General features: G+C 49.0%; 1 protein-coding gene across 3 annotated transcripts in view; it reads left to right on the top strand.

Annotated features, from left to right (window-relative positions):
- Nucleotides 1-206: 206 nt before the first annotated feature.
- LOC127033608 (zinc finger protein 420-like) overlaps nucleotides 207-13,910 on the top strand; it is a 512,279-nt gene continuing 498,575 nt past the window's right edge. For 2 of the 3 annotated variants that reach the window (XR_007769137.1, XM_050921564.1), the window contains exons 1-3: nucleotides 7,758-7,890; nucleotides 10,147-10,235; nucleotides 10,937-11,063. Coding sequence is in view for 1 of the 3 variants with exons in the window: in XM_050921564.1 (XP_050777521.1) it covers nucleotides 10,164-10,235; nucleotides 10,937-11,063 (199 nt within the window). In the remaining 2 variants the exon portion in view is untranslated. Of the gene's footprint in view, nucleotides 298-7,757; nucleotides 7,891-10,146; nucleotides 10,236-10,936; nucleotides 11,064-13,910 lie in introns of those variants that run through there. The other variant, XR_007769138.1, reaches the window with a different exon arrangement.

The raw sequence follows: 13,910 nt of genomic DNA, 5'->3' as shown, positions 1-13,910 counted from the left end.
GCTGTCCAGCCCCGCCTGGCCGCGTGCCCTACCCAGGAGCCGCGAGTCAGAGCCACTCTCCTGCCCGCCCGGCGCATGCGGCCCCTCCTCCAATAAAAGGCCGCGTTTGCGAGCGAGAACTACGCTTCCCAGTGTGCACCGGGAGGGGGCGCGTGGGTAGATGGCCCACTTCCGCTTCCCGCGGGATGGGAAGCGCGCGCGTTGCCCGAGAAACCGTTTCGTCACTTCCGCTCTGAGAAGAGGTAGAAATTGCAATTCCCAGCCTGTTCCGCGGCTCTTTCGCCTTCTCGAGCTCAGGTGAGGAAGGGTCCCGGGGTCAGCCTGACACCCCCCCCCAACTTCTCATTCCCCCCCCCCCCCGAGGCCCGCAGCCCTGCGCCCCTCCCGCGGTCTCTGGGCCTGGCTCTGCTGCTTCCAGGGGTCTTGGGCAACACCCCCCCCCCCGCCTGTTCCACCTCTGCCCCGCCCAGACTCTGGCAATCGGAGGGATGGGGGGGGTCTCCTGTCTGGGAATGGCCTCCCCTCCCCCATGCCCTGCCTCCCCGCGGCCAGTGGCAGGGCTGCAGCCTCTGGGAGGAATGGGGGTCTCCTGTCTGGGAATGGCCTCCCCCCCGCACCCCGTGTCCTGCCTCCCCCCGGCCAGTGGCTGGGCTCCAGCCTCTGGCGATCGGAGGGATGGGGGTCTCCTGTCTGGGAATGGCCTCCCCCCCGCACCCCGTGTCCTGCCTCCCCGCGGCCAGTGGCAGGGCTGCAGCCTCTGGGAGGAATGGGGGTCTCCTGTCTGGGAATGGCCTCTCCCCCCCCCCCCCCACGCCCTATATCCTGCCTCCCTGCAGCCAGTGGCAGGGCTCCGTCCTCTGGTGATCGGAGGGATTGGGGTGGGGGAATCTCCTGACTAAGGGGCTGATGTAGGGCAGCAGTTCACTTGCATTCTAGTTTCCGATCTAGAAATAGCAGCGTGTTACAGCGCAGTGCATGCTGTGACTGAACGTGACTGAACGTGGCTAATGATGTTCTCCTTTTTATCACATCATTATGAAATACATCAATGAGAATGTAAACACTGCACTTGCCTTTCAGTGTATGATGTATAGAGCAGTATGTACAAGTCATTGTCTGTATGGAAATTTAGTGTGTGCTGACTTCCCCGGTGCTTTTTATGTAACCCAGGGGTTCTCAAACTGGGGGTTGGGACCCCTCAGAGGGGGTCACATGGGGGTCGTGAGCTGTCAGCCTCCACCCCAAAAGTTGCTTTGCCTCTAGCCTTTATAACAGTGTTAAATATATAAAAAATCTTTTTAATTTGTAAGAAGGGGTCACGCTCAGAGGCATTTTATGTGAGAGGAGTCACCAGTACAAAAGTTTGAGAACCACTGATGTAACCTGTTGTAAAACTAGGCAATTGTCAAGATGAATTGATGTACCTCCTGGAAAACCTCTGCGTACTCCCAGGTGTACATATACTCTTGGTTGAGAACCACTGATGATGGGGAAGCCGGGCCCACCCCCTGTACCGGCTTCCAACCCAGTACCCTAGGAGGCTGGTTCAGTTTTGGTTACCTTGCATCAGCCTCAAGTCAGCTTCACTGGGTCACCACTTCCTACCATGGCCCCATGGGCAGGAGTCAGAGAAAGGAAGTCTCCTTTCAGGTGTAAAAGCAGCAACTGCTCCATGAAGGGTCAGTGCTGATAGAGCAATTATTGACACTTTCTCTATTCTCCTTTTCAGATTTTGCCCCAATTTCTCTTTAATTTTCCAATGTTAATTTAACAATCTCAGATTTGAGATATTTTCCCACCCATTTGACCTGCAGCAAATTTTCTTTCTTTCTTTGGGAAATTGTCTTGAATCATTCCCCAAATGAGAAGGGGCTTAATGGGTACAGCTTGCAGAGCCCTGAGACACAGCTGCCTCTGGGGTGGAATGGGGTGGATATTCTCTGCCAGCAACAAGGCAAGGAAAGGGATGGAAGGGAAAAGTCCCCAGTGAAGATTGTCCATCCCAAGGTTACACAGTCCTGGCTACTGCTACCCCCAACTGCCCAACGCAGCTCCTCCCAGCTGCCAGTCACCTGCCTGCCCCTGCTGCTGCCTCCTCCCCACTGCCAGAGAGTTTTCCTGCTTCATACTCCCCTCACGTAACCTCTTAAAGCACCTCCCTGAAGGGCTCCCTGCTGCCCCTGTGAATGGTGTGGGTGGGGAGGGGGGATTATTACTGTCTGTTTATTGAACTTCCATGTACAATCCTGTCAAACTGTCCAACTACTCTCAATATAAACTGTCTTCTGAGCCAAGTGGATTTTTCTTATTATCAAATGTTTCTTTTTAGACTTATTTCTTCCCCAATTCTGAAAGATTGCTATAAAATATCATGTGTGCAGTGCTGTAGTAGCCATGGTAGTCCCAGGATATTAGAGGCTGCCCCTTGATTTGTGTGGTATTTTCCATCTCATTCCTTATGAATCCTAACATGTTGTTAACTTTTTTGCTGGCAGCTATGCATTGAGTGGAGCTTTTCATTGATCTCTCTACAGCAACATGCAGATCCCTTTCTTGGGTTGCGTAGCCTATAATATGTTCTGCTGATGCCACTAGGTGTAATGCATGTTCAGTAGGGGTTTCTCCCCTCTTCCTTATTTGTATTTCCTCTCTCTACTAACGTTGGGGTGTGCTCCTGTAGGTTAGTGCACTAATGATCTTATCTTAGTGTCGTGTATGTCAATACGTTGCCATGGCACTCATGTGGTCATTCATCTTTGGATCTTCTATCTGAAAGCCAGTGTTAGCTCATGTTCCTCTGGTCGACTGGTGTCTTCATGGATGAAATTCCCTCTTAAACACTCTATTTCCAGTTCCCCAAACCTTAGGGGTGACCCTTAGTCCATTTATCTGTGCCAGAGTTCATAGACCTCAAGCCTTATGCTAACTACCGATGCCAGTGCCGTACAGGAGACAGGCCTGTGGGTTCCATGGATTACTGCCGCATAAAAGAATGCTAAAGCTAGCTATATGGGCTGCAATTGATAGTTAATTTACCACCCACTAGAGTTTGAGTAGCTCTAGTTTTTCTCTCCAATGTGCATTGCTTTGCATTTAGAAAGATAAGGTAAGTGAGGTAATATCTTTTATTGGACCCTCTTCAGTTGGTGAGAAAGATACATTTCTGAATTTTACACAGATCTCTTTTTTGGGAAAATATCCTAAAAACTTTCCCCTTCTTTCTCTCTAGTTATCTATTTCTAATTTAATATTCCCTGAGATTTTTTTCCATGTCTCACTAGTAATACAGTATTAACATCGCATATCCTGTTTTTGACCTTTTCTCAAATTTCTGAATATATTTAGAAAAATTTTGCAGATATTTTCCATTTTCTCTCAATTTGTCAAATAACAATATGAAATTAACTCATATTTTTACCTCTTTACCTACTATTGACTATCGATATAAAATGCTTCACATTTTTTCACTTTCTGCTCTAATTTGTGAAAATTGATCCAAAATTCTCCGGATTTCCACCCTTTACTCTTTAATGCCTTAACATAGATATCAGCTGTCAGCATTTGTCTTTTTCCATGTTATTATTATTCCATGTTATTATTAAATTATTATAAAATTATTAAATGTCTGCTAAAAAGCATCTTGTATTTGGACATTCCCATGTTTAGTTGTAGCAAGTTCTCCTATTTTGGAGGGAATTTGTTGCCTTAGTCCAGGGGTGGGCAAACTTTTTGGCCTGAGGGCCACATCTGGGTGGGGAAATTGCATGCAGGGCCAGGGCACGGGGTTGGGGTGCAGGAGAGAGTGTGGGATGTGGGAGGGAGTGCAATGTGCAAGAACGGGGCTCAAGGCAAGGGGTTGGGGCAGAGGAGGGGTGTGGGGCGTATGCAGGGCCGGATTAACTTTTTGTGGGCCTGGCGCCAAACATATTTGTGGGCCCATATGGCAACAATGTAGCATGGCGCAGGGCGGGGGAGGGAGAGGGGTCAGCCAGGGGCATGGCATGACAGGGGTGGCCCAGCTCTGCCCAGCCCAGTGCGAGGGCACTATTTACAAACCAGCAGTTTACAGATACACAGTGGTCCGCCTATCCCTGTGCTGCAAGTATGCACCTTCCCTTCGGGGCGAGCCCATGCTGTGCCATGCAGCCCCCCCTGCCTAACACCGGAAACTCCCCCCACCCTCAATTTCCTGTGGCCAGAACCCCCGGATCCGCTACGCACAGCACCTCCCCTGACCCGCCCTCCCAACAAATGCACAGCGTCCTACACAACACCACCTTTGCCCAGCACCCCCACTCCCTAGTGCCTCAACACATACAAATCTTCCCTGCTACTTCACAGCCCAGCACCCTCCCTCCCAGAGACCCACTGCCTGCTTCCCAGCTGCACTCACTTGCCCTGCTGGGAGGTTACTATCTGCTGGGCTGAGCCAGCAGCACAGCCAGAGCTGGTCCCAGGGCCGGGAATCGCTCCGGCCCCTCGGGAGTGCCGTGATCAGTCAGGCCAGGGCCTGCCCTGGCTGGGCTCTCTCAAGGTGCACTTTCCTGGAGGGGGGCCCAGGCAAGCCCTCCACACTGTCACACCCCCCTCCCACACACACACCTGGCTGAGACTGGCCAAGCTTCTGCACCCGTCCCAGGCAGCTCAGCTCTGAGGAGACACACAGTCCCACATGCGGTGGGAAGCAGAGACTGGCTGGAGCCAGAGGTGCTCTGTGTCCAGCCAGGGGACAGAGAGGAGTAGGAGGGTGGGACCAGGAAGTGGAGAGGAGCCCTTGGTCTGAAGAGCAAGTGATGGACAGAGGGGAGCCAGCAGGCTGGTGGGGCTTTGGGATGCAGTGCAAGTAGAGCAGGCCGGGGCCCCTTCTGAGCATGGGCTCCATGGTAAACCTGGTACTGAGCATATGAGGGGGCTCAGGGCAGGGGGCAGAGGTGTGGCAGGGGGCTCAGGGCGGGGAGTTGGGGTGCAGGACCGGTTCGGGCTCCAACCTGAGGCTGCTTTCCTGGAGTGGATCTGGGGTGGCAGCGGTGTGCATCGGGGCCAGGGCAGGCTGGCTGTCTGCCTGCCTGCCGCGGCCTGCAGTGCTCCTGGAAGCAGCCAGCACCACATCCCTGCAGCCCGCCTCTGACCACCACCACCAGGGGCCATAGGGATGTGGTGTCAGCCGCTTTGGGGGCAGTGAGGGGCCTGCGGTGCCATGAGGGTGGCAATCCCATGGGCCAGATCCAAATCCCTGAGGGGCTGGATCTGGCCCCCAGGCCGTAGTTTTCCCACCTCTGCCTTAGTCATTCTCATTCCTGGCGGTTGCAGTGAGTTAAACGGCTAACTTTCTCCTCTCATTTGAAACTCATTTCTTTCCCCCTTTCTCTTCATTAAAATATTTGCTAATGAAAGTGACATGCCTCATATTTAATACGCATCAAAGGCAGAGGCCTCCCCCTGTTTGGGGGGCTGGTGCCCCCCAGCTGCATACAGGAGAGTTGGCTGGACCCTTTTCTTTTCCTCAGTGGGCACAGGGTGAGAGCTCAGTCTGTGTCTGGCTCCTTGCTGCCCAATCTGTCCCCAGAGTGACTGAGAATCTCCATGCTGCCTTAGTCATCTTGGAGTGGGTCCCTATTGGCCATTATCTGCCAGTCACCAGGCATGGAAATTTCTTAAAAAATTTGGCTCCTCCTTGCCATCCATTCTACTGTTAAAGAAGCATCACCCAGGGCTCCCCCCATCTATGTGAATGGCTGGCAGGGGCTGCTGCTAACTTCCTATCCATTTACCAAATACTGATATGAAATCACAACAGACTTTGCTTCTCTCCCCATTTTCAAAACTGGAGTAATTTCACATTTTGAAGGGAAAACTGTTGCTATGAATCCTCAGAAGAAGCGGGGTGGGGAATGAGGGAGGAGGAAAGGAGTCTGGCCTCATCCCTTCTGAGCCGTGTTTCTGGTCTCACTGAGACCGGTGTTAATCAAGAGACCCTTCAAGGAAGAACATAGTGACTCCAGATTAACATGGCGGCAAATAAAATCAGGATATGTCCCTGTGGGAAGGGGGTTTCAGTTCTTGCTAAGGATGGGTGCGGGGAGCCCTCAATCTGACTGTCTCTCTCTCTCTTTTCAGGATATTGGGGTTGAGCTTCCTGGGTCAGACGCTTCTGCTTGCATTGTGATCTGGGAGCCCAAACTGAGCAGCTGCTGCTCCCCCGGTGGGGTCTAGGCTTGGGAGTGACTTGGAGTGAAGCTTCCTTTGTGGCCAGGCAAGGTAAGGACTTTCTCCAGCTATAATTAGCTCCATGGGCCAGCCCTTCGTTCTGTCCACACCAGCATCTGAGCGAGATACTCCAGGTGATGGATAGAGACGTCAGGGAACACGCTGAGGATGGGCATGAAAGTGATGGCACGAGTAGCCCCTCCTCACCCTATACTTCCCCTCCCCTAGCAGTTGCAGGATCCAGTCCAGCCATAGGAGGCTGAACACCCAGGAATGGCTGTTTGTCCGCCAGAGCGGGCGGGACAGGAGATGGGGAAACACAAGGAGAAAAAGGAGAGAGAGATTGATGGGGCAGTGGGAGAAATAATTGAGGGGAGAGATTCCCAGATCTCTGACTTGCCCACACACACTTACTGCAGCATCCCTGGGCAGATTCACTTTCCAGTGAACAAGGTGAAGGACAGCGAGAGGAAAAGCCAATTCCTGACTCAGCCTGTGCCGCCGGCTTTGGGAATGTGCTGCCCTGGGGACAACATCAGGGGAATTCCCCCAGAGTCACTCCTTTTGTTCTGCTCTTGTCTTGTATTTGGTTCCCAAACTTTGTTACTGGGAGGGTTTCAGAATGTCTCAGTTGTTTAGTGCTGGTGGGATGGGCTAGGTCAGTGCTGTAATAAAATGACCAACATTTCCTCAGAATAGAATCAGAGAACTGTAGGGCTGGAATGAACCATGAGGTCATTTAGTCCAGCCCCCAACACTGAGGTGTTTGTCCAACCTGTTCTTAAAAATCTTCGATAGTGGTGATTCCACAACATCCCTTAGTAACCTTTTCCAGTACTGAACTAGCCTTTGTCACAACTGAGTCACATGGCTGGCTCAGATTCAATTTGTGATCCACTATAACCTCCAGATCGTTTTGAGTAGTACTGCCCCCTAGCCAGCTAGTCCCTAGTTTGTAACTGAACATTTGGTTTTCCTTCCTTAAGTGTAGTACTTTGCACTTGTCTTTATTGAATTTCATCTTGTTCGTTCAGAAGAACTCTCTTTTTTATAAAGGTCATTTTGAATTCTAATCCTGTTCTCCAACGTGTGTACAACTCTTCCTAGCTTGGTGTCATCTGAAAATTTAATAAGCACACTCTCCACTCCATTATCCAAGTCATTAATGAAAATATTGGGTAGTACCAGATCCAGGATTGATTCCCGTGGGACCGCATTAGATACATCCTCCCTGTTTGTCATTGTTCCATTAATAATTACTCTTTGAGTACAGACTTTCAAGTACACCACATTTCCCTAGTTTGCTGATGAGAATGTCATGGGGTCTTCTGTCAAAAGCCTTACTAATATCAAAGATATGTCCTGTCTACAGTGGCCCCTGGATCCGTAAGGCCAGTACCTCTATTAAAGCAGGAAAATAGATTGGTTTGGCATGATTTGTATTAGATAATCTATGCTGGCTATAACTTATCGCATTAGGTGCTTATACATTGATTGTTTAATACATGTTTCTTTCTGAGTATCTAAATTGGGCTTGACTGGTTCCCCAGGTCTGCATTGCTCCCCTTTTTGAAGACAGGTTTTATGTTGGCCCTTCTCCAGTCTTGTGGCTCCTCACCATCCTCCTGGAGTTGTCAAAGATCGTTGTTAACTGTTCCAAGATTGCTTCATCTAATTCCTCAGGTACCCCAGGATGAATTGCATTAGACCCTGCTGACTTTAATACATTTAACGTATGTAAATATTTTTTCAACCTCTAATTTCTCCATTGTGGTTTCTGTTCCTTCTCCCTCTTGGTTAAGAATAATTAAGTATCTGGTCACACTTACATTTTTTTAGTGAATGTAAAAAGGCATTAAACACCTTTTTGTCTTCTTGATGTCCTCTATTATTTGCTTTTCTTCTCTGGTAAGTAGAAGATCTACACTTTCCTTCCCCAGTCTCTTGCTCCTAATCATAGAATATCAGGGTTTGAAGGGATCTCAGGAGGTGATCTAGTCCAACCCCCTGCTCAAAGCAGGACCAATCTCCAGACAGATTTTTGCCCCAGATCCCTAAATGGCCCCCTCAAGGATTGAACTCACAACCCTGCGTTTAGCAGGCCAATGCTCAGACCACTAAGCTATCTTTCCCCTCCCCCATTAATATATTTATAGAACCCTTATCTTATTGCCTTTTTTGTGTCACTTCCAAGGTGAGTTACTTCATTTTGTGAGTTAATCTTTTCGATTTTGTCCTCACATGCTTGTGCAATTCTTTTGTACTCCTCCATAGAAATTTGTCCATGATGTCACTTTTTATAGGTTTCCTTTTTATTTTCTGATCATGAAAGAGCTTATGGTAGAGCTATATTGGCCACTTACTCTTCTTTCTGTCTTTCCTTCACGTGATTTGCGCTGCTGCTCCTTTAATATTGTCTCCGAGGAAGTGCCAGCCAGCTTTCCTTAACTCTTTTTTTCCCTCTGAGATTTTATTCCCATGGGACCTCACCTACCAGTTCTCTGCATTGGTTGAAGTCTGCCTTTTGGATGGCCATTGTCCTTATTCTGCTCCTCTCATGCCTTCCTTCTCTTTGAACTGTGACATCAATCATTGTCATAGAATATCAGAGTTGGAAGGGTGTTATAAACAGATAAGTAAGAGTTAATAGAATAGAAGTACTTCATGTCTCTTTTGCCTGTAAAGGGTTAACAAGATCAGTGAGCCTGGCTGTCACCTGACCAGAGGACCAATCAGGGGACAGGATACTTTCAAATCTTGAGGGAGGGAAGTCTGTGTATGTGCTGTTAGTTTTTGGTTGTTGTTCACTCTGGGGGCTCAGAGGGACCAGACGTGCAACCAGGTTTCTCTCCAATCTCTCCGATACAGGCTCTTATAAGTTCAGAATAGTGAGTACTAGGTAGATAAAGCGAGTTAGGCTTATGTTTGTTTTCTTTATTTGCAAATGTGTATTTTGCTGAAAGGATTTTAATTTGTACTTGTATACTTAGGCTGGGAGGGTATTCCCAGTGTCTATAGCTGAAAGACCTTGTAACATATTCCATCTTAAATTTACAAAGATAATTTTTACTGTTTTTCCCTCTTTAATTAAAAGCTTTTTTTGTTTAAGAACCTGATTTGTTTTTTTATTCTGATGTGAGACCCCAGGGGACTAGGTCTAGATCCACCAGGAAATTGGTGGGGAGAAAGTAATCCTAACACAGAGAGAAATTAACCTTTCTCTCTCAGGGAGAGTCTGGGAGGGGGAGAGAAAAGGAGGGGGGAAGGTGAATTTTCCTCTCTGCTTTAAGATTCAAGAAGTTTGAATCACAGTGATCTTCCAGGGTAACCCAGGGAGGGGAAGCCTGGGAGAGGCAATGGTGAGGGAAAGGGTTTACTTTCCTCGTGGTAAGATCCAGAGAGTTTGGGTCTTGGGGGTCCCCGGCAAGGTTTTGGGGGGACCAGAGTGTACCAGGCACTGGAATTCCTGGTTGGTGGCAGCACTACAAGTACTAAGCTGGTAATTGAGCTTAGAGGAATTCATGCTGGTACCCCATCTTTTGGACGCTAAGGTTCAGAGTGGGGAATTATACCGTGACAAAGGGACCTCAGGAGGTCATCTAGTCCAACCCCCCCATCATTTTTGCCCACACTGCTTTCCACCTTCAGTTTCCTAACTCATTCCTTCATCTTCCAGTTACTGCTTCCATCCTCTCAAAGAAAACAGGTGGCCCATGTACATTCCAAGAACTTATTGGACACTTTGTGTTGGGCTGAATTCCTTTTCTAACAGATGTCTGGGTAGATAAAGCCCCTGCTCCTCCATTACTGTGTTTTGAAATGTTCTATCTGCATGACAGTATAGAACATCCATGTGCAGGGAAAGATCCTGGGGAAAATTGTGCTGTGAAATGATTTCCTGTTCTGACATGTCCCCACTTTCCCTTTTTGCCCTAACAGGCTGCAGCGTAACATCCATGTTTTGCTCTAGCTCATTCTGTCCTTCCAGAGACCAGGGAAAAGAAATGGCTGCAGCGGAGCTATTTGAGGTAGGGATTATCAGGGAATTGCTGGTGGATTCCCTTTGGAGGGAGAAGGGCAGTAAATACAGAGGAGGTGGGCACTTCTGAGGGGGCTGGTCTGTAAGTGGGAGACGTCAGGAAATACACAGAGTGGAGAAAGAGAGGGGTCCAGGATGTGATAAATCTGCCGAGATTCATTTACTGAGATCTGTGGTTTGTGGGGGGAAATTCCCTAATTAGTCAAGCAGGAAACACCACTGCGTGCTCCTGCCCCCCTGCTCATACACCCCAGACTGGGCTAGGGAAACTTACCGGTCTTCAGTACTGGAGCCTGAACCTACTAGTCAGAGGCTGCTGTGGAGATAAAGGGGCACCCACCAGGCCTAGGGAAGATACCCCATCCCCTCCTATCCAGCTGCTGGCAATGAGGGTGTTGCAATTCACACTAGGGAGTTGTCCCTTGACCCTGCTGGGGGCTCCATCTCCTATATTAACCTCTGGCTAGTAGGTGAGTGGTGAATGTTAAGGTTCCTCTCTCTCTCTGCTGGGAGGAGTGGGGGTGCTCTTTTTCTCCCTTCCTTTTGATGCTTTCTGGCTGCTGGGGTGTGGGTGGAACTGTGCTGCCTGCCTGCCTCCCAGAGCTTCCAAGTGATTGGCCCTCCTCCCCTGTGAGTAGTGGGGTTGTCAGTAGGCAGCAGGTACTGAGTAAGGGGCTCTTGTTCTTTCAGGGGCCAATGGCCTTCGAGGAGGTGGCTGTGTATTTCAGCAAAGAAGAGTGGGCTCTGCTGGACCCCGCTCAGAGAGCCCTTTACAGAGACGTCATGCAGGAGAACTATGAGAACGTGACCTCGTTGGGTAAGGATTCCTGTCCCCTCAGTTATTAGAATGGGAAAGAAGAGTTAAGGTTCACAACACCCTCAATGCAACCTCAAATTGTGCCCTGTTTCAGCAACACTCCAACAGGCCAATGAAACATATACTAGCACTTTGCCCTCTCCTGCCACAGAACGCTTTGGGAAGAGAGCACAGGTGCAGGATAACACAAAGTCCAACATCTTCTCTTTGCTAAGGCAAAACTTGGCCCTGGTTATTGCCTCTGCAAGTGATGATTGAAGAGGGGAGGGGAGGGCAGTTGGCTTGCAGGGAAGTATAATGAACCAAGGGGGTGGGTTTTCATTAAGAAGAAACAAACAGAACTTTCACACCGTAGCCTGGCCAGTCATGAAACTTGACATGAAGTCATTGTTGCAAATTCATGCATTCTTTATTAATTAGTCACAGAAATAGGGGGATAACTGCCAAGGTAGCCCAGGAGGGGTGGTGGAGGAGGGAAGGACAAGGCCACACTGCACTTCAAAACTTATTGAATGCCAGCCTTCTTTGCTTGGGCAGTCCTCTGGGGTGGAGTGTTTGGGTGCCTGGAGCCCCCCACGTTCTTGGGCATCTGGGTGAGGAGGCTATGGAAATTGGGGAGGAGGGCAGTTGGTGACGCAGGGGCTGCAGTGCAGGTTGTGCTCTTGCTGCCTTTCCTGCACCTCAACAATATGCCGGAGCATATCAGTTTGATCCTCTAGTAGCCTCAGCATTGCCTCCTGCCTCCTCTCATCACGCTGCCGCCACCTCTTCTCTTGATCCCGTCACCTCTCATCTCGCGCGTCCTTCCTGTCCTCGCGTTCATTTTGTGCTTTCCTGGACTCTGACGTTGTTTGCCTCCACGCATTCTGCTGGGCTCTTTCAGTGCAGGAGGACTGCATGAGCTCAGAGAACATTTAATCGCGAGTGTGGTTTTTTTTCGCTTTATGTGCATTCGTCTCTGGGACAGAGTTGATAGTGGTAGTGTTGAAACATTTGCAACTGCGGGAGGGAAAAAAAGGGAGAGATGGGTTGACCATTTAAAAATGGGTTGGCCATTTTAAAAGGAGGGGCTAAGGTTTTTGGGTTAACGTGCAGCACAAACCCAACTAATCCCCCCCACACACACCCCCAATTCTCTGGGATGATTTTCACCCCTCCCCCCACTGCATGGCTAACAGCAGGGATGATTTCTTTTCAGCCACAGGCACGCAGCCCAGCAGGAGCAATCACCATCTGAATGTCCCCTTAATAAAATTCCCCTATTTCAACCAGGTGACCATGAATGATATCACTCTCTTGAGGATGACACAGAGGGATAAAGAATAGATGTTGCTTGACTGCATTCCAGTAGCTTTACTGGCTGCAAATACATCCCAAGTCTTCAGGACAAATCAATCATTAAACACGCTTGTTTTTAAACCATGTATTATATTTACAAAGGTCACTCACCAGATGGACCTTCTCTTCCTTCAAGGTCTGGGAGCCCAGGTTGAGAGGATAATGTATCCAGGGTGATAAACAGTTCCTGGCTGTCAGGGAGAACGGTTTCTCCGCTTGCCTGCTGTGTGCAATGTTCAACTTCCTCCTCATCTTCCTAATCCCCAAAATCCTCATTCTTGTTGCGTGAGATTCCCTTGCACAAGTCCACATACAGGTGTGGGGTAGGGGCACCCCCTAGAATTGCATACAGCTCAGGATAGAAGCAGCATGTTTGGGGGCCTGAGCTGAAGCGGCCATTTGCCTCTTTGTTTATTTTGGTAGGCTTACCTGAGCTCCTTAAGTTTCACGCAGCACCCCTGCGGGTTCCTGTTATAGCCTCTGTCCTTCATGCCCTTGGAGACTTTTTTTTCCAAATATTTTGGCATTTTGTCTTTTGGAATGGAGTTCTGATAGCACAGATTGGTCTCCTGATACAGTGATCAGATCCAGTACCTCCCATTCGGTCCATGCTGGAGCTCTTTTGCAATTCTGGGACTCCATAGTCACCTCTGCTGATCAGCTTGCCACGCTGGCCAAACAGGAAATAAAATTCAAAAGTTTGTGGGGCTTTGCCTGGCTACCTGATCAGTGCATCTGAGTTGAGAGTGCTGTCCAGAGTGGTCACAATGGAGCACTCTGGGATAGCTCTCGGAGGCAAATACCGTCGAATTGCATCCACACGACCCCCAAATTCGACCCAGCGATGTCTATTTCAGCGCTAATCCCCTCGTCAGGGAGGAGTACAGAAAGTGATTTTAATACCCATGTAAGTCAACAAAAATGGCTTCGTCGTCTGGAAGGGTGCAGGGTTAAATCAAATTTAGCAGCATTAGATCAACCTAAACTCGTAGTGTAAATCAGGGCTTAGACTTTCCGAATGTCACCACCCCTTTACACTTGCACACCGGATTCCTTCACTTACCTTCATTGAGTATTGGAGACCATTAGCATATATGCCACCAGAATGCTGACAACCCTTGTGGCAAGAACACACCCTTGTGCCCCTTCATTGACACAACCTACAGCACTTAGCACTGACGTGAGGAATACCTGTTCCTTCGAGCTTCACATGCACCTCTCTTCTTATCACAGTCCCAGCTCTGCCAAGCTGCTTCAGCTGTTCCCTCCACTGTTCATGTAAAGCTACAGCTGACACAGTGCATATAGCTGAAGTGCATGGAGATAACTGATGGTATTCAAATCTGTCGAACACGCACACAAACAATGGCAGGTTCTTAGTCTTTCCTTCTATTGATCATTGATCAGTACATTTTAAGGCCAGGAGATAGTGTTAGGTCATCAAGTCTGACCTCCCATATAGTACAAGCCATACAGTTTCATCCAGTTACCATTGTAGTGAGCTGAATA

The sequence above is a fragment of the Gopherus flavomarginatus genome, chromosome 13, assembly GCF_025201925.1.
Source record: "Gopherus flavomarginatus isolate rGopFla2 chromosome 13, rGopFla2.mat.asm, whole genome shotgun sequence".
Lineage (NCBI taxonomy): Eukaryota > Metazoa > Chordata > Testudines > Testudinidae > Gopherus > Gopherus flavomarginatus.
This window is presented reverse-complemented; position numbering and strand designations above follow the sequence as displayed.